The sequence below is a fragment of the Sinocyclocheilus rhinocerous genome, unplaced genomic scaffold, assembly GCF_001515625.1.
Source record: "Sinocyclocheilus rhinocerous isolate Xijiao unplaced genomic scaffold, SAMN03320098_v1.1 scaffold1973, whole genome shotgun sequence".
Lineage (NCBI taxonomy): Eukaryota > Metazoa > Chordata > Actinopteri > Cypriniformes > Cyprinidae > Sinocyclocheilus > Sinocyclocheilus rhinocerous.
In genome coordinates this window covers 96562-116400 of record NW_015635062.1, presented here as the reverse complement: position 1 = coordinate 116400, position 19839 = coordinate 96562, and the positions used below count along the sequence as shown (strand labels likewise).

General features: G+C 40.1%; 1 protein-coding gene across 6 annotated transcripts in view; it reads left to right on the top strand.

Moving 5' to 3' along the window:
- LOC107746588 (plakophilin-4-like) overlaps positions 1–18706 on the top strand; it is a 59234-nt gene extending 40528 nt beyond the window's left edge. For 3 of the 6 annotated variants that reach the window (XM_016560853.1, XM_016560857.1, XM_016560859.1), the window contains 14 exons: positions 1614–1812; positions 2016–2148; positions 4755–4968; positions 8193–8376; positions 11403–11520; positions 11619–11807; positions 12512–12685; positions 13246–13396; positions 13758–13950; positions 14111–14198; positions 14272–14374; positions 17647–17772; positions 17970–18031; positions 18404–18706. In XM_016560853.1, the coding sequence (XP_016416339.1) occupies positions 1614–1812; positions 2016–2148; positions 4755–4968; positions 8193–8376; positions 11403–11520; positions 11619–11807; positions 12512–12685; positions 13246–13396; positions 13758–13950; positions 14111–14198; positions 14272–14374; positions 17647–17772; positions 17970–18031; positions 18404–18643 (2174 nt within the window). In that variant the 3' untranslated portion in view covers positions 18644–18706. The remainder of the gene's footprint in view (positions 1–1613; positions 1813–2015; positions 2149–4754; positions 4969–8192; positions 8377–11402; positions 11521–11618; positions 11808–12511; positions 12686–13245; positions 13397–13757; positions 13951–14110; positions 14199–14271; positions 14375–17646; positions 17773–17969; positions 18032–18403) is intronic. The other 3 variants (XM_016560855.1, XM_016560854.1, XM_016560856.1) reach the window with 3 other exon arrangements.
- Positions 18707–19839: the final 1133 nt, after the last annotated feature.

Here is a 19839-nt window from a genome sequence, read left to right as displayed (position 1 = left end):
TATATATTGCAGTACTACTGCAGTTTTATTGCAGTATAATTGTAGTACTACTTCAGTTGTATTGCAGTAAAACTGCGGTTCTATTGCAGTTGTTTGTTAGTAATACTACAGCTCTACTGCAGTTGTATTTCAATAGTACTTCAGATGTATTGCAGTAAAATGGCAATAATGCAGTTTTTTCGTGTCCAAAAAACTGCATTTTTCTACAAGTAACAAAAACTGCAGTATTACTTTTTTAAAAACTGCAGTAATTTTTTGTAAGGGGCTCTTTAACAAAATTGGTCCTTCGATCTGCTGCAGAAGAGTCATGGAGAGGTGGCACAACAGATGCTGCCAGAATTTCTCCCTCCCCATCTGACAGAGCTTCCAGTCCTGTGAGTCAGTATTCATGGCACGTGGTCAATGAGTGGTCCCCGGCTGCCTTTGACGGAGAGCATTTCCATGAAAGACAGCAGGTGAGAGTGAAGTGACGTGACATGTGGCCAAGTATGGTGACCCGTACTTGGAATTAGTGCTCTGCATTAAACCCATCCAAAGTGCACATACACAGCAGTGAACACACACCCGGAGCAGTGGGCAGCCATTTTTGCTGCGGAGCCCGGGGAGCAGTTCGGGGTTCGGTGCCTTGCTCAAGGGCACCTCAGTCGTGGTATTGAAGGTGGGAGAGAGCGCTGTACATTCACTCCCCCTACCTACAATCCCTGCCTTTGGGTTACGAGTCCGACTCTCTAGCCATTAGGCCACGACTTCCCCACTATTGCTTAGCCTATTTTGAAAAAAAGATAAACTATATTCTGTTGTCCTCTGATTCCTTGGCTGGAGACTATTCAATTGCAATGAGACAAGAAACATAATGATGTCTCAGGCTTAAAGGGGTGGTTGACTGCTTTTTTTTTTTTTCTAGGCTTGATTGTGTTTATGGGGTGCAGTCTAACATGTGTTAATTCTTCGTTTTAAAAAAAACAAATTTTCCACATAATTTACCTTTATTCCACACCGCTCTGTCCCTTCTCCTATAAACGCGCTGATGATTTCCTGGTTTTATAAAGCCCCTCCCTCAGAAATATGCGATGGGCTCTGATTGGTTAGCTAGCCCAGTGTGATGTGATTGGCTAAACCGTCTCTAGTGCACGTCTAATCGTCACGCCCCTCTCCTCAAAATGTGCTCCGGTTGTATTGTAAACAATGGTGTCATCTATATTGCTTATCAATTTGAGCCCGAGTGAGAAGCAGAGATTATTAGTAAAGAGGATCGCGCAGAACCTGTTATGCTCAAACAGCAACATTACACACTAACTAACGTTAAAAAAGTGAAATCGCAATCAACCACCCCTTTAAGGGGTCAAAACTTAAGGTCTGCAGCTTTCAAATGATATATAGTTTATGAAGATGATTTGAAGGATGGATATAAAACAAAGCAGTTGGTCAAGGATTAAGGAAAATTATGGAAAAAAGTTATTTTGTAAAGACTGCAAGAGACACTGTTGATAGAGACTGATTTATAGAGCTTGATTTTGATTTAACCTGGAACATCTCTTTAAGCCAAAGATTCCAAGGTTTAAAAGAGAAATTAAAGGTTCTAATTAACATGTGCTGTGCTTGCTGTGTTTCAGGTATGAGTAACCTGCAGCGGAGCTCCAGTCAGCGCAGTAACATGATGTACCAAAGAAATAACTACGCTTTAAACACCATATACACAGAAGCATACCAATCTACCCCTTACTGGTCCCCTGATCCCAGCTACTCACGCCAGCCCATGGATGATGAAGCCACACGCTCCCCTTCGGTAGACAGCATGCAGAAGGACCCAAGGTAGATGACATAACTGATGGTAATTAGTAGAGCTCAGCCATTTTTACATAGTTCTGGATCAACACCTGCTACATCTGCATTCACATTAACACCCCGTTACTGCACTGTGTGTGCGTGCATGTGTGTGTGTGCGTGTGCGTGTGTGTTATAATCTATAAGCTAGCATGGGAATGTTATCATTGGGTTAATGTGTGTTTTTGTAGAGAGTTTGCATGGCGTGACCCAGACCTGCCGGAGGTCATCCACATGCTACAGCATCAGTTTCCGTCTGTGCAGGCTAATGCAGTGGCATACCTGCAACACCTGTGCTACAGAGACAACCACGTCAAGACCGAGGTAAAGAATGTTCCATTTTCTATGTCTGTGAGACAGTTTGAAGTAAATTAAGAAATGGTTAAATGGTTAGTCACTATTACTTTGCTCAATCAATCATTCAATCAATTTTTAGCTTGTCCACGCTTTATCTGTAATGTAGAGGAAGTAGAGGTGTAACTAGGGATGTACCCAAAGCCTAAATCAGAATTTGGAAAGGCACGGAAAATGTACTCATTCTACGGAGCCCCTTACAGGGACATGGTTAGGCTTGCTGCAGTAGTTGGTCACATTACAGTACATCAGATGTCACTTATCACGTGAAGATTGACTGACAGGACGATATCAGAGGATCTGGTGTGCAACAGATCCTGAGTGTCAAATGTCTTATCTTGAAAATTCAGTAGCGCTGCTCCCGATACACATACTATTTGTGACTGCAAATTCGAAAGTGAAATTGAAACACAAGCGCGCATTTAAAAGCTATTTGAATACGTGGCTCCCCGATGCCCACTAATTATATACAATATAATTACCCAACTGTGTAATTGCAAGAGAATGTAAAATCATCTCATATTTTTTCTATGGTTATTTCCTTTCCAAACATAGTATTCAGCTTCAGGCACATCCCTAGGTGTAACGATACATGTATTCATCTCAAACCATCACGGTTCGGTTCATGCAGTCAGACGATGAATACAGTCAGTCATAGACAATCAATCCACAATTCGATCATGCCACAAACAGGAAAGAGCAGAAGAGACGATCTACGCACCAACCCAAAACAAGAATGGCAAGAACTTTTGGTATCTACAGATGCATCAGGCCACCAGCTATAAATCGGAAACCGGCATTTAGTTTTATTTTGGCCGATCTCTATTCCGGAATTGCACACAAACTGCATTGCAATCATTTCCCAAAATGTAATTTGTGTCGAATATTTATGAAGTCTGTAAAGAGGGGAAAATACTGTATAAGGCAGATCAAGCTCACTGTAGGAAGACAAATATGTGGGGGTTTATAAGAATGAATCTCTGAGAGGAATGTATCATCTTCAAATGTTTAGATGGCATTTTCTTTTCATCTTACCTCCGTATAATGCATATTAAATTAGTGTTCATAAGTGCAGCTGCTGTGTTTACAGCAGTAACCAGGGGAACTGTATATCACTGCTGTTCCTTAAGAGCCACCTACTGTCAGAGATTAAATTTGCGTTTTCATTCAGTTAATTTGCTGTTTTTTTTGTTTTGTGTAGGTGTCTTATGTAGCATAGTGTCTAGCTACTGTCTGTTCAAAATAATAATTTTTAAAAAATTAAGTAAACCAATGGGCAGAAAATGTGTTGATTTAAAAGAAAAGTTTGTTTCAAGATAAATTACCAGCAAGCAAATATTGCAAGTCAAGTCACCTTTATTTGTATAGTGCTTTATACAAGATTGTGTCAAAGCAGCTTTACAGTGTCAGACAGGAAAATAGTGTTTCAATAATTCAAACAAAAATTAAATTCTGCTGTAAAGCAGCTCTAAAAAGAGGAAAATAATAAGCAGTCTTTTTTTTTTTTCAGTTAAAGTATAAAAAAAAAATCAGTTGCAGATGATGCTTAATAAATGGACAGAAGCAGAAATCCTGATCACGATTAAAATATGATTTGTCGTCGGAGATGATAGCCTAGTGGGCAAGTTTGCCGACATGCAACTCTGTTGCATTACAAGCATCCTGAGTTCGAATCCTAGCTCGAGGATTCTCGAATACTTTCCCGATCCCGCCCCCTCTCTCCCACTTTGCTTTCTGTCTGCTCTCCACTGTCATATCATTATAAAGGCAAAACACCAAAAATAAATCTTAAAAAAAAAAAGATTTGTCGCACAGCCCTTTCTGAACTGACTTGAGCTAAATAATGACACTATTGTCTTGTAGAGCTGCTTTACAGCAGAATCTGAACTCTCCATAATTGATTCTGCTCTTTTCCTGTTCATCATCGTGAAGCTGCTTTGACGCAGGCTGTATTGTATAAAGTGCTACTGAAATAAGGTGACTTGGCTTGACATGCCTAATCAAAATAATAATTGCCACCCAATAAAGTGGCAGTAATTAGGCAAAATTAGGTTGCAAAATGACCACGGAAAGAGTCCAGTATATTACACATTGCTTGTACATGTTTTGAACATTCTAATAATGATAGGCTAGAAACCATCCATAAATCTTTTAGTGTGAGTTTGATTAGTCCTGAGCCACTTACCAACAGGCAGAAAAGAAAAAAGTGCTTGGCAAGGGGACAGCGGTCCTTTATGATGCGCTTCACCTTCCAGAGAGAGCGCGTAGTACAAGTGTCCTTTAATGCTGGTGACTCTGATGTTATAGTATTTTTGTCATTAATGTTATGTTTACAGTGAGCTTGTATATAACTGGTTATATCAAGATGACAAGAAACCTGTAACTAATGTGAGCGATGAAAGGGATCGCAATACAGAACAGTGGCAGACAAAAGGAAATGTTTGGTAAACCTCTTTGCATTGCAATTGCATTTCTGCTTTGTGTCACTAAGTAGGAACAGAAATTAAATACCTCACCTTTAATGCAGATTGTTTGAGCAACCCCTGGATAACATGAAAATCTCTTGTGTTTTGAAGGTGTGTCGTCTGGGTGGAATAAAACACCTGGTGGATTTGTTGGATCATAAGGTTCTGGAGGTGCAGCGGTATGCATGCGGAGCCCTGAGGAATCTCGTTTATGGCAGAGTTACAGATGACAACAAGATTGCCGTGAGAAACGCAGGTGGAGTTCCTGCACTGCTTCGCCTGCTGAGAACAACAGTGGACACTGAAGTACGAGAGCTTGTCACAGGTCAGCCAGTCTGTTGTTAAATACGTGTGTGTATAGCTTATCTCTTTTATGTACAGTATGCATTCTATCAATACACACACATTTCCCTGAATGTATCTGTAGAAAATGCATAACATGTTATATAAATTTACATGTTGTTGCTCTATGAGAGCATCACGTTAGCCTAACCATTGGATTATTTAACTCACGCTTCTACTAAAACTAAAACCGCCAGTTGGTGGTGGCAAGTCACCACAGATCACAGTCTTAATGTTTCAAATGTCATGTGTCATTTATTCAGCTGATTTGTTGAAATTGCTGGTTCATTCAGGAATGAACAAACTGACTTTTTGCAAAGGTGCCATCCTGTCACAGTACCACATTCAAATTCACTGACCTCTACAGAATGACTTATTTATTTATCCCACTCCCCACCCCAGCCAATGTTTGTAAATGCACACTGCATGGCTAGGTGCTTGACTTTATATGCCTGTGGCAATGGGTCTGATTGAAGCACCTGAATTCAGTAATTAAGTGGTGTATCCCAAACTTTTTGTCCTTGTAGTGTATACTGTAAGAGAAAAGCATACTGGAAGTTTCAGAACTTAAAACTTCCATGTTAGTCAAAAAACAACATTTATTTGTTTTTATAGTTTTTATTTTCAATGAAGTGCCAGATCATGTCAGAAGGGAATAACTGTTTGTCACAATTGGACACAAACTGTGCAAACATGCTTTTAGTGAAACATGGATGCAGTAATAATTCTGTTACCTGTAAATAACCATGTTCATTTTCAAGCCTGCTCTGTGATAAATGATTGTTTTGATATGTAAGGACTGATATGTGATATTTGATATGTATGCGGTGGTGTTGGCCATTCTCAAAATCATGTTTAAAGCATCTGCAAGCTCAAGCCATGGACAGAACAGTCATATGTGCATTGATTCTTTTAGTAGAATGAAAAACAATTGATTCTTTAATTGTGCTTAAATTGCATACGGAAAGCAATCAAAGAAATTTATTTTAGTGATCTGATCACAGAATTTGAGCCCAATTTTACAGCATGAGACTGACAAACATATTGTGTATCATATACAAGGTTTAAAAGATTAAAGACATCAGGTCAGAGAAATTTAGTATCTTAGTTGATATTACTCCAAATTACTCTTGGCAAGCTTGGAAAGACACACTGAGACAGCAACATGGCTATTTGATTTGCGCTCATTTCATGCATGCGGTAAAGCAGCGCTGTTTTATCATACTAGATACATTTGAAAGTTGTGAAATGCTACTCTCTGTGGGCTACTCACCGGTCTAATAAAACACACAACATATTAAAGCGTCTTTGGTGTTTCCATGTTTTCTACAAAACAAAACCGGAAATCGAGGGGTTATGACGTCATTGGCAGGCGACACAATGACACTATGGACACGGTCCGTGTAATTAGTTAAAATTGCTTACATCTCTGGATTTAAACATTCTTCGAAACATTTGGGATAATGTAAGTACACAAGTCATTAAAATATATAACACTGTTCTAGTGGTTTTTGGGTATTTTAATAAAAAAATCTTACATATTTTGCCTTTAAGATAGAATTATTAGACAATGTAACTTCACTGGTTTCATGTCAAAATAATCCTCGATTAATTCCCTATGCATTGGTGTAAATCACCTCATAACGTGCATTGTATGCTTGAGATATTAATCAGAATATGAAGGGACACAAAACCGCCAGTCCATTCTGATCATCCAAACGAGTCATCTTCCAAACAAAAAACTCTTCCCATTTGAAATTACATGAAATTACATTTTTCATTGGTCAAGACAAACAGGAGAGGTGTGACCTCTGTATAAGTTATAGGTGACCACTTTCTAAACTATCCTGGGAGTGGAAAATACACTGCTCATAAAAATTAAGGAAACACTTAAATCATTGGATCTTGATGAACAAAATGTTCAAGTTGAAAATATTTACTTGTATACATTGTGTAATGCATTAAGATTAAAATGATGTGACAATGGTCAATGGTCTTCAACCCATTGAGGGCTGGATTCAAAATCACATTGAAAATCTAAGAAAAAAATGAAATTAGAGGCTTGTACATCTTTGCAAGAATTCCATCACAGCAACTCATGTTTGCATGCACTCCCGACAATGTCTGTGCATGCTCCTGATGAGACAGCAGATGGTGTCCTGGGGATCTCCTGCCACACCTGGATCAAGGCATAAGCAAGTTCCTGGACAGTGTGCGGTGCTACTTGGCAGATTTAGATGCTTCAGTACTTGTGCCAGAGTTTCTCAGCTGGATTCAGGTCTGAGGAATGTGAGGGCCAGTCAATGGCATCAATGCCTTCATCATGCGGAAACACCCTACATACTCTGGCCACTTGAGGCCGAGCACTGTCAAAGCCAGTACCCACTGCACCAGTGTATGGTCTGACAATGGATCCCGGTTACTGTTGAGTAGCACACAGAGGTCTGTGCAACCCTCCAAGGATATTCCTTCCCAGACCATCCCTGACCCACCGCCCAAACTGGTCATGCTGGATGATGTTGCATAACATTTCCCACGGCGTCTCCAGACACTTTCATGTCTGTCACATGTGCTCAGTGTGAATCTGCTCTCATCCGCCAGTACTGTGTACAGTGAGAATAAGTGATTTTCTGTAGCCACAAAAATAACCTTTCTGAGAATTGATAGACAAAACACTGTTTGCTAGACAAACTAGTTCATTGTAATATCAATTCTGCTACATCAAGTTTAATTCATACAGCTGTAACCAGTAATAATTAATTGTTCATATTTCCCTTTGAGCTAATTTGCTACAATTACATAGTAATATTAGAGTTTAGTGTATAATATTGCGCTTTCCTCTGTTGATCACCTGTTGTTCAGCAAACATGAAGAGTGACAGTATCTGATATAGCTATATTTATATATAGATATAGCTTTTTTTTCTCCACTACTTCCTGATAGAGATTTTGCTCCTCGCCACTGTCACCATTTGTCTTGCTCATTTGGGATCTTGAATGTTCAGACAATTACAGGAGAGAAACGAGACAGATTTCAGACAGTGAATGTTGTTTTGTTTTGTTTTGTTTTGTTTTTCCACAAAGACCTGTTGTCAATTTTGTGTCGACCACAGTAACTACAATTTATTGCGTGGCAGATTATCGATAAGACCGGTTAACGTATGATTGTCCAGAAACATCATGCATGTGAACTGCTTTCTGTGTGTAGGTGTGTTGTGGAATCTGTCTTCGTGTGATGCAGTGAAGATGACAATCATCCGCGATGCCTTAAGCAGCGTGACCCACACTGTGATCATCCCTCACTCGGGCTGGAGCAGCACTGACTTTCACGATGAGCACAAACTCAAGCTGCACTCCTCTGTCGTGCTCCGCAACACCACCGGCTGTCTGAGGTAACAGCAGCACATCACTGCACCGCTTCATGGACCAGAAGTGTGGAGTCAGGATAGTTTTAATTCATATTCACAAACCATTATTAATAAATGTCACATAATTCACATTCACTAAATGATTGGTTTATCTGAACTGATGAAGGGGAATAAAGTGGGAAGTAAAAAAAATAATTATTTTATTTTATTATCAATAAAAAAAACATGTACTGTAGATCTGATGAGATTTGGATTAGAAAAGGAGACCCCTTTTCCAATTCTTACAGTTTATTTATATGTATACACACAACTACGTTTCAGCAACTGTATCCATCATGAAAGTGAATGAGGATCAGGGGCTTTCAAGTTCCAAAATTACAACAAAACAAAAAAAAAGCATATCAGCATGAAAGCATCATAAATGTAGTCCATACAGGTTATGTACTTGGACCGTTTCCTTTGACAGTTCAGGAGCATTTTCATTTATCTGAATCATCTTGAAGTGGGTAGGAGTTAACCTGTGACAGATTCAATCTGTTGGACTTGATTTGGAAAGGCACACAAATGTCTATTATATTGTCTGGCAGAATAACTCTGTGGATCATGCCAGCTGGGGGTTGTAAACCCTCTCCCATTTAATTTGATTAAATTGTAACATCAAAAGAAGGGCCCAAACAAAACTCGCAGCTCTGATGGGTCTATAGCAGCGGTGCCCTGCGAAGTGCACATCGCAGGATATTCCGCCATGATTCATGCACGAGACATGACTACTATGCAAATCTCATGATTACAGTTAAATAACCCTTCACACTTCTGTAGTAAGTCTTGTCTGTGTGTGAATGCGCTGCAGGCAGTTGTGTAGCACAAATCCGTGTTCTTGAGTGAAGTAAACTTCAGTCGAATTCCTGTGTGCAGGGAGTAGAGAGCAGTGAACACTGTGTAGGGATCAATTGGAACAGAGTTCATTCATGGAGCTCTCTTCTAACGAACTGATGATTTGAATCAGGTGTGTTAAATAAAAGTGACAAGCAAAATGCCAAATATGCAGAGCGGGGGGTTGCGAGGACCAAGATTAAGAACCGCTGGTCTTTAGGATCAGAGCCTAATCTCAGTGTTTTGCTTCTTCTGACATTAGCCAGGAGGCTAGTGACACCTTCCCTGTGATATCAAAGAGATGCCAAAGAAATGTGTGGCCACATAAGCAACAAATGTCACAGGAGAAAATAGACTCTATAGAATACACATAAAAATGATTTTCCTCCTTTTAATTCGTGGACAAACCACCCTAGCATGTATATACATATTCCCAGAACAGCATATAGTTTTATCATATTTTCCAGAATGTCACTTTTTTTAATCATCTGAGACATGCTTTGACTTCTATTCCAAAGCATGGGAAGTACATGAATGTTGGGAGGCAAGTGAAATACAAATCCTTGTTTATATAATAAATTAATAGTTTAGCAAATAAGCATTACATTGTCATTATGGAAACATTTGGATTTTGCAAAATGCTAGGTACGTGGGACCATGAGTTTGGATATTGCAGCTTTTGATTCTTTTTTTTTTTTTTTGCAAGCTGCTCACCTGATTTTCCATGATTTTAGCAATGATCCACAAGTTATTCCACTGGAACCTTTTGTCAGCAGCTAACGCACATGCTGTCCCCCTCTGTGTTCCCCGTGAGATTTTGCAGAAGTGCATCACTTGCAAGGGCACGTTGTTTCAAATGTCGTCCGATTTGTTTTGGCGAATGGAACATCCATTGCTTAGTGGCTGGTTGGACCTTGCCAAACACTTTTGCTAGGTTTCACAGATTGAATGTTTCTTCACTCACATCACAAATGTTGTCTGTATGGGCACATTATATTATGACCTTATAAAAAGATTAATGTATTTGTCAATTTATTTCATTATTCTTCAAGTCATAATAATATAAAATTTGCCTTTCATTGCTTCCCCCTGGAAGAATACTGTGCTGTGCTACAATGATATGTGAGCAGCATGTATGTACAAGTTTGTATTTTTGAGAAAATAGTGCATGGTTAAAAAAACACATGGTGTGTGTGTGTGTGTGTGTGTGTGTGTGTGTTTTAAGTCACTGAAATAAGGCCAGAAAACACATATATGTAAATATATTTTTGCAAGTCTTTTGAGTACTGGATGTGGTAGATTAATTTTTATACAAAAATGATATGAAAATCATCCTGCCCACTCATTCACATAAAACAATATATTCTTTGTGCAGCCTCTGATTTGTGCCTGTGTGAAGATAATATTGCTGTTGACCACTGTTAGACATCATGTAAGGTTTCCAGGTCGTTTTCCCAGGAGAATTTGGTCTCTTCCAGGACTTCTCCCAGTAGTTGGTCTGTTACCATGGTGATTGTTTTGTTCTCTGCTGATTGGAAGCTCTTGTGGCTTTCTATAAACGGACCTTGCATTGTAGTAACACTGTGCCTTCAGCTTGGCATTTTGGATGTTGTATTTCAGTAGCTCTGGTGTGTTGGGATCCCTTTTTGAGAAGGCCTTGGCCCTTGTTTGTGAAAGGCCTCTTGTGTCAGGTCATGCGGTTGTTGAATGGGCATTGCGCAGGGGGCAGAGCATGATGCCTAAGTGGTGAATCGCACATTTCAGAGGAAGAGACTCCTGAAGCTGGTGTCCTCCTCGATCTCAGGTTCATGTGCGACCTGCGTGTAAAAAGTATGCGTGGGTACAAAAATTGGGTGGTCTGCGTACTGTGATGACGAAATGATGAAAATGTCTATGAAAATGTGTTTTCCCATTTTTATGTAGTAAGTGGTTCATAAGGGTTTATAATGCACAAGAGATTGTTCTATTTTGGGAATTTATTCACTGCACTGTGCACCATGCCTAAAAACACCCTTTATCTGTGATTATATGAACAACCTGTGTTAACTTATTGCTTAAATTGTGTTGATATTAAAGTGTTTTTCCATGACCTCAAAATTAAACTGTCTACTAATAAATCAAATCAAGCTGTAATTCTGTTTGTGAATGACTGTGCAGTGATTTTTGTGTTGCTACAGGAACCTGAGTTCAGCTGGAGAAGAAGCCAGAAAATATATGCGCTCCTGCGAGGGACTCGTGGACTCACTACTGTACGTCATCAAAGCCTGTGTCAGCACCTCTGATTTTGACAGCAAGGTATGCACCAGAACCCCTTAAACACACACACACAATCACACAAACTCACGCTTCGTCACACAATCATGTTCAGTCAGTGAAGGCAGTCTCTCTCTCAGATTGTGGAAAACTGTGTTTGCATCCTGAGGAATCTCTCCTATCGGCTGGAGCTGGAAATGTCACCCTCCTGGCTGACAGCCAATCAGGAGCTTGATGGGTTAATGGGGTCAGAGTCACCCAGAAAAGAGGCAGATTACAGCTGCTGGGGGAGGAAGAGGAGAAAAAAGAAGAATTTACTCGAAGAACAGGTGAGGCTAACGCCATTACATCACCAAAGAGGGTTTAACAGCACTTTAAAGTAACTCCTTTACAGTGTCAAAATAGTACCAAAATGATTTACAAATTACTTATCTAGTAATCTGATTACTTCATCATGTTACTTCTAAAGCCCTTACAAAAACTTTAAACTAGAAGGCAAGTAACTTAAATAACTAATTAATTTCTTAAAAACAGGCATGCAGTCTAAGACCTTGTGTGTGTGTGTGTGTGTGAGTGTGTGTGTGAGTGTGTGTGTGAGTGAGTGTGTGTGAGAATAATCATGTTGTCATGTCTGCATGTAAATACATTGCTTGTGCTTCATGTGTACAGGCGTATTCTTCTGAATGGTAGTGTAAGAGTTTTGTATGATTGTTTAATCTCACTTCATATGCTGGTGTTAAAGGGATAGTTCACTCAAAAAAGATAATTCTGTCGTCATTTACAACCGTATGCATTTCTTTCTTTTTCGCAACACCAAAGAAGATATTTTAAAGAATGTTGGGAACCAAATAACTTTGAAGCCCATTGACTTATATTATATGGACAGATATTTCTAAAAAAATTAAAAAAAACTTTGTTGCACAGAAGAATGTCATACAGTTTTGGAATGATATAAGATTTTTTTGGGGGTGGGGGCGTTGAACTGTCTCTTTAAGTCAGCTGATAACTCCTGTGTGTTTTTAATTTCTCTTAGTGGGATGGTGTCGGGCCGATCCCTGGTTTCTCAAAGCCTCCTAAAGGTGCTGAAATGTTGTGGCACCCATCTGTAGTGAAGTCCTATCTTACCCTGTTAGCTGAGAGCTCAAACCCAGCCACACTAGAGGGCTCCACCGGGTCACTCCAGAATCTCTCCGCAGGACACTGGAAGGTGTGTAATTGACTTCTACAGCTCACATAGGACCAGGCGTTAGTCTAAGACAGTTCGTAGGCTTGTGATAGAAGCTAGTAAAAAAAACTTAAAAATAAATAAATAAATCATAAAGGCATATTTAGGGTACAGTCTGTGTCCAAATACTTTTGACAATAAATGAACAGCAGTAAACATATAAAATGAGATATAAAGTCACATTGTGAGATTATAATAAAAAAAATAAAAAAAAGTCACAACTAAGAAGTCACATTGTGAGACGTGTTTTTTTTTACTCTGAGAAATTTTCATTTAGAGATGTAATTTTGATGTTTATTGCTAAATAACATAAAACTTTTTTTTTTTTTTTTTGGGACAAACATTTTCATTGATATATTCAGTCTGTATTATGTATATGCATTTGGGGGAAAGTGCTCAAATCTGTTGTTTCTTTTCTAAATGTCAAGTTGCAAATTGTCATTCATATACATATGGTAATGTAATGTGGCATTAGAGTTATAAGCATTTTAATTAAAGTTAATTCTGCCTCTGAATGTGTGTTCATCTGAATGTGTCTGTAGTTTGCAGCGTATATTCGCGCAGCGGTGCGTAAGGAGAAAGGTTTGCCCATTCTGGTGGAGTTACTGCGCATGGATAACGACAGAGTGGTGCGCTCCATCGCCACAGCACTCAGAAACATGGCCCTGGACGTGAGAAATAAAGAACTGATCGGTGAGAGTGCCGTTACCAACATAAACCTGTAATATTTTACTCATGCTTTTTACTCATGCCTTATCATCTTTACTTGTATAGTGCTTTATAAAACACAGATTGTGTCAAAGAAGCTTCACAGCCTTAAACATGAAAATAGTGTCAATAATACAAACAAAATTCAATTCTGCTTTAAAGCAGCTCTAAAAAAAGGACAAAAGTCAACAAAATGCCATTGTCATCCAGCTCAGACTTATCTGTTCATTACCAGAGCTGCCACGGAAATAATTCTTCCCTGAGTTTTACACATGCAGTTTGACTGTAAAGAAGCTTGATAATCCTAATTGTGTGAGCGTGATGATTGATGCTGGTTGTGTCTCAGGGAAATATGCCATGCGGGACCTGGTGAACCGTTTGCCGGGGGGAAACACGACACAGCTGTCAGATGATACGGTGGCGGCAATCTGTTGCACGCTGCATGAGGTTACCAGAAGAAACATGGAGAATGCTAAAGCCCTGGCAGATGCGGGCGGCATTGAGAAACTCGTCAACATCACCAAGGGCAGAGCAGAAAGGTAAGCGACTGCTATGAATACTACACAAATAAACCTTGATGCTTGTTCATCTTTTATGTAGTACTTCACCAGTGCACACATATACTTTCTCCATCTTGATTTGTGTAAATCAGTGGTTCTCAGCTCCACCGCTCTGTATGTTTTGCACATGCATTCGCAGCAGGTACTCGATGAAGGTGGTGAAGGCGGCCGCTCAGGTGCTGAACACGCTGTGGCAGTACAGAGACCTGCGCACCATCTATAAGAAGGTGAGCGGCAGCACAGTAGGGCTACAGCTGCTCCACATCAGGGCTGTGTTTATTTCTTCCTGTGTTTGAGCAGGATGGCTGGAATCAGAATCACTTCCTGACTCCTGTATCAACTCTGGAGGGAGAGCGCTTCAAATCACAACCCACGCTACAGATGTCCCCTGTGCACCACACAGGCTAGTGTCACACTACACAAACACATACAGTACAGTGTTTTATTGTTCATTAAAGGCAGAGTAAGTGATTTTTCAAAAACACTTTAGAAAACTGATTCGGGCCGAATCGCAAAACAAACTTGTAGGCAATCAGCAATAAGGGGCGTGTCTACTCGTGATGTGGAAGAGAGAGCTTTCAGTGCATGGGACGGTCATTAGCCGAGCCGAGCGTGGGGCGGAGCTATCAAAATAGGGGCAAGACCCTTTTGGGGTAGGGGCGTGTTTGTTTTGGTGATTTCAAATATCAACATTGGCTACCAGAAATCATTTACTCTGCCTTTAAGGGCCTGTTTACACCCGGTCACTTCATGTGTTTTCTCTGATCGACGGATAGCTATCCGATAGTGAAAAGACCAGGTGTAAATGCCCTCTGAAACACTTTCGAGATGCATTTAAATCCGATCGCTCAAACCACTTCAGGAGGAGGTGCCAGATGAAACTGGACAAGTGTAAATGCATCTGGTTGTTGAAACCACATATGCAAATTTTACTCCTCCCAAAATATTAAAAAAATAAACGTGTGAGAGCATTTTATAGGCAGGTTATAGTCAGATATATGACAGCGCTAATGCAAGAAGCATCGCCGCGGATGAGTAGCTGAGTAGGCCTATCTCTTCAGCAAGCCGACACGCAAACTGTCACAAATGAAACTGAAAGTAAGTCGCAGACGCTCAACACAATCATCTTCATTAGAAGTAGTGAGACTAACCTATCTTTCCAGCGCTCTCTCCTGTTGCGGTCCTTGATCTTGAAATTAGCTGTTGATGAATAAAATAGCATAAAATGCAGCGCATATCTGTTGCTTTCATTGACGTGAACTCCGTTAAATTTGCATATAGCGAAGACACATGTATGTGGCCAAGTGTAAATTGAAACGTTTTAACAAATCAGATAGATATCCGATCAGAGAAAACGCATGAACTGACAGGCCCTAAGAAATGATAACGAAGATGAACTTAGGACAGTTGGTTGATGGAGATCTTAGTATAATGCACTCCAGAAAATAGCCGATTGAGCTGAAAATGAGCCCAAAATGCTGTGTGTGTGTGTGTGTGTGTGTATGTGTACCTGTTTGTGAGAGAGAGAGAGAGAGAGAGAGAGAGAGTGTGTGTGTGTGTGAGTGTGAAATATTTCCAAAGAATTGTTGGAGATGCTGGCTTCTTTTGATTTCCCTCAGGAATGGATCAGGACAAACTCAGATTTGACACAAATTATAATAGTCTTTATTATATTATTATAAAACTATTATAATAATTATAAAGCTGCTTGCCTGAAGAACCTAGAAGTGCTGTTTACTACACTGCTCAAAACAATGAAGGGAACACCTAGTCATCATAGTATAACACCACGTCAGTTAAACTCCAGGGATATCCGATTCATTTTTGCCACTTACCGTATTGGCCCGAATATAAGACGACCGTGTTTTTTCAGATGTATTTCCAAGAAAAAAACATCGTCTTATATTCGGGACAATACGGTAATTTGTTGGCATCATTGGCGACTTGATTGGTTTAGCTCTCTTCCAGTAGTGCCTGTGTAAAGTCCCTTTAAGGCAAGTCATGTCACTCTGCGGCCATCTTTGAAATGCCTCTCAGGCATGCAAGTGCAGTTCCTATCTCTTTGAACCAGTACTTTCAAATCTCTTTGAAACATCAAATTCTCCAAGCTTACGATTAAATTTCATATTTGATATCACCAATGAAATCTGACAACAACTGTCACATAAAAGTTGTTTATTTTGGTCAAACAGCGTTTAAAAAAAGCCAGTGCACTGACTGTTTCTATAGCAACCGGGACTTCTAACGGCAGCTGCAGCTGACTTTACCAATTAGCGATTGGCTCTTTTGTTCAGAAGGCGGGGCTTCATTCGATAGAGTGGCCATATTGAGCGTTGCATTTTTCCCATAGATATGCATAGACTGTTTCTATGGGCCGCTATGCGTAAGCCGTCCGCCATTATTGTAATGGTCAACTTGACGTCATTCACCATGAATATTCGAAGATGCCACAATCCTGCACAGCTGATGGTCTGCGAACCCATAGTATAGTGAATGACGTCCAATTGAACGTTCCAAGATGGCGGACCATCGTGCTTGGAGCGGTCGAATGGGGCATCTATACATATCTATGATTTTTCACCATTCAAAACTATACGAGTGACACATCTTGAGTATTCTATAGTCTTTGGCTAAACTGAGCTGAACGATGACATCACTGAATCAATGATGAACTGACTTTAACTGAAATACTGACTGATTACTACGATCCTCTTAACAGCAGGATTGAATTTTGTCTGCATTATTGACACACTCTTCTGTTTAACACTGTAAAGCTGCTTTGACACAATCTGTATTGTATTAAAGGGATAGTTCACACAGCTCCAGGCCTCCTGAAGCAAATCGACGCATTTGTATAAGAAAAATATTCCTGTTTAAAACTTTATAAACCGTAATCTCTAGCTTCAGCTAACTGTTGTACTTGCGTACAGCGCAGTGGAGAAAGTGACAACAGGTGCACTGGAGACGCAACAGCAGGACAACCCTCAAAAAGGAAAGGGTTTTGCAGGTGGTGGCCACAGACAATTGTTCTTCCTGACTGATTTGTCTCTAGTTTTGTTAAGAGTCCTTGTCACTGCTTGTAGCATGAGGCAGTACTTTCAACCTATTCAGGCAGTCCAGCTCCTCCAGGATGGCACACCCATACGTGCCAACGCAAGGAGGTTTGGTGCGTCTGCAGGCACAGTTTCAGTAGAGTAGGTTCACACTGAGCATGTGACAGATGTGAAAGAGTCTGGAGATGCCATGGAGGACGTTATGCTTCCTGAAACATCATCCAGCATGACGCGTTTGGCGGTGGGTCGGTCAGTGATGGTCTGGGGAGGAATAGGACAGACCTCCGCGAGCTAGACTACGTATACTGCTGTTAGGTACCAGGATCAACTCCTCAGAGCCACTGTCAGACCTCACACCCTGGCTTCCATCCAGCCCAGATTTTGGTTTCAATTGATCAGTCACATCATTTTCTTCTCAACAGATTACACAGGGTATACGAGTAGAGATGTTCAACTTGAATATTTCGTTCATCAAGATTCAATGATTTTTTTGAGCAGTGTGTTATGTGATATTACATAATTGTTACAGTGGTAGATGTAGGTTGATGTAGTTCTGACTGTAAATTAGGTTAGTTTATTTGTTTTCACATTAACTCATACAGTGATTTGTTTGTTTGTTTAGCAGGCAGCACATTATCATCTCCCGCCATGCTGGGCATCAAAGAACACTCTGATCATCCAAAGACACAAACTATGCAATTTTATAATTACCAAGGAGAAAACGGCATCAGTAAAAACAAAACTATAGGTATGAGAACTTCCTTCAACAAAGGTGCCTGTTAACTGGACTGAGTTTACAAGCCGATTCATGAGTTCATAATGATTTCTATTAAAATTCAGTTGTATGTTAATCTAGTCCCCAAATCCAAAACTTACCTGATTGCTATTTCTTTAAGCTAAAATTGAGCTACATGTATCTGCCTAACTCCAATTTGATTTTTAAAGGGTCTGCAAAAGCATCTCAGTATTACACTTCCCTGAGCAGAGAGGGCTCGAGACGAGAGCAGGTGAGCTGAACTCAGCTTCCCATCACTGCAGTGGACCTTTACAGTTTTCCTTTTCTACTGGATTCCCAATAGACTCTCATTACTCTGATTCACTAGCAGTTTGAACAATAATTTTATACTGGACTACAAATGTATTAGTTCAAATTGTTTTAAATACTTTTTTAGCTACTTTACATTAAATGCAATATATATATTTTTTTTTATAGTGTCCCTTATGAGGTGCGTTATCTGCCCAGGCAGCACTCAAGGGTTCATGAACATGAGCTCTTTTGATGAATGCCCATGAATGATTGACACAAAATGAGCTGAAAATGAGAATGAACAAGATCCTGACTGTTTAGCTGAAGACCAGATTGTTGTGTTTGTGTGCAGAAGGTGTATCGCACCGATGAAACGGGCCACAGAAACCATGACACTTACCGCACATGCCTGCATTCACCACACGCCTACGAGGACTCGTATCTGGAAAAGATGGTGCACTATTCTCCCGCTGATTACAGCCAGACACACGGCTTCAGAACCACAAGCAACTATGTGGACTTTTACTCTTCCACCAGGAGACCGTTACACCGCAGTGAACATTACCAAGGATCCCCCGACTCATGGGTATAGAGCAGGGGTGCCCAAACTCAGTCCTGGAGGGCCGGTGTCCTGCAGAGTTTAGCTCCAACTTGCCTCAACACACCTGCCGGGAAGTTTCTAGTATGCCTAGAAAGAGCTTGATTAGCTGGTTCAGGTGTGTCTAATTGGGGTTGGAGCTAAACTCTGCAGGACACCGGCCCTCCAGGACCGAGTTTGGGCACCCCTGGGATAGAGTATCTCTAACACAGAAATGCACATGGGAACACATTGTTTTTAAAGAGATGTGAGAAGTGGATGCAAAGCATATGAATGTGATGGAGAATGTCTAGCAGAATGTTGGTTTAATAAGAAATGAATCATGAACTCTGGAGAGATGTTGCAGACCAGGGGTGCCAAAAAACTGCAGTCCTGCAGAGTTGAGTTCCTACCCTGCTTCAGCACACATACCGTATTCAAATAAGCCTGAAGGATTTGATTAGCTGGATCAGGTGCTTTTAATGAGGGTTGAAGCTGAACTCTGCAGGACTGCGGCCCTCCAGAAACTGAGCGTTGCACCCCTGGAGACTCGCCGAGGAAAAGACTGGGGAATTCTTCAAACTTGGGGCACCTGACCATGAACTTCAGTTTGTCAAAACAATAAATTAATGAGGATTAAATGTATATGAAGGATTTCAGAGGGATGTTGTACCTGTTGTTGTTGAGATTGTTAATGCTATGGAGTCTTGTACATATCGTTCGTTTATTTTTAGACTGATTGAAAATAGCTGCCACGTGGTTTACACCGGTAAAAACTCCTTTCATGTTAAACCTTGCAGACCTACGTGAATAAACATCACATCAGTTCTAAATTAATAAAAATCATTCTTGCTTTTTTTTATGGTGTTGTGTTATGACAGTATTGTGCATCGATTTAAGGCAACAGAAATCCTCAAAGGGCAAAAATGTCATATCATAAAAATAATTAATTTTTAGGTTTTAACACTGAAAATTATTTTCCCTTTGCCACTGTTTTTTTTTATAGAAAAATAAATGTAATTAAAAACTGCAAACTAAGGCAGATTATTAGTCTTGGATATGTCAGTTATTAGCAACAACATCTATAAAATGTCAATATCCAAAAAACTGTCATGGAAATAATATATAGAAGTGGTTTAAGTAAGAGACCATACTATACTAAATGGGTCAATATCACCGTATAGTGTCTTTCAACCCTCACAATACTCATA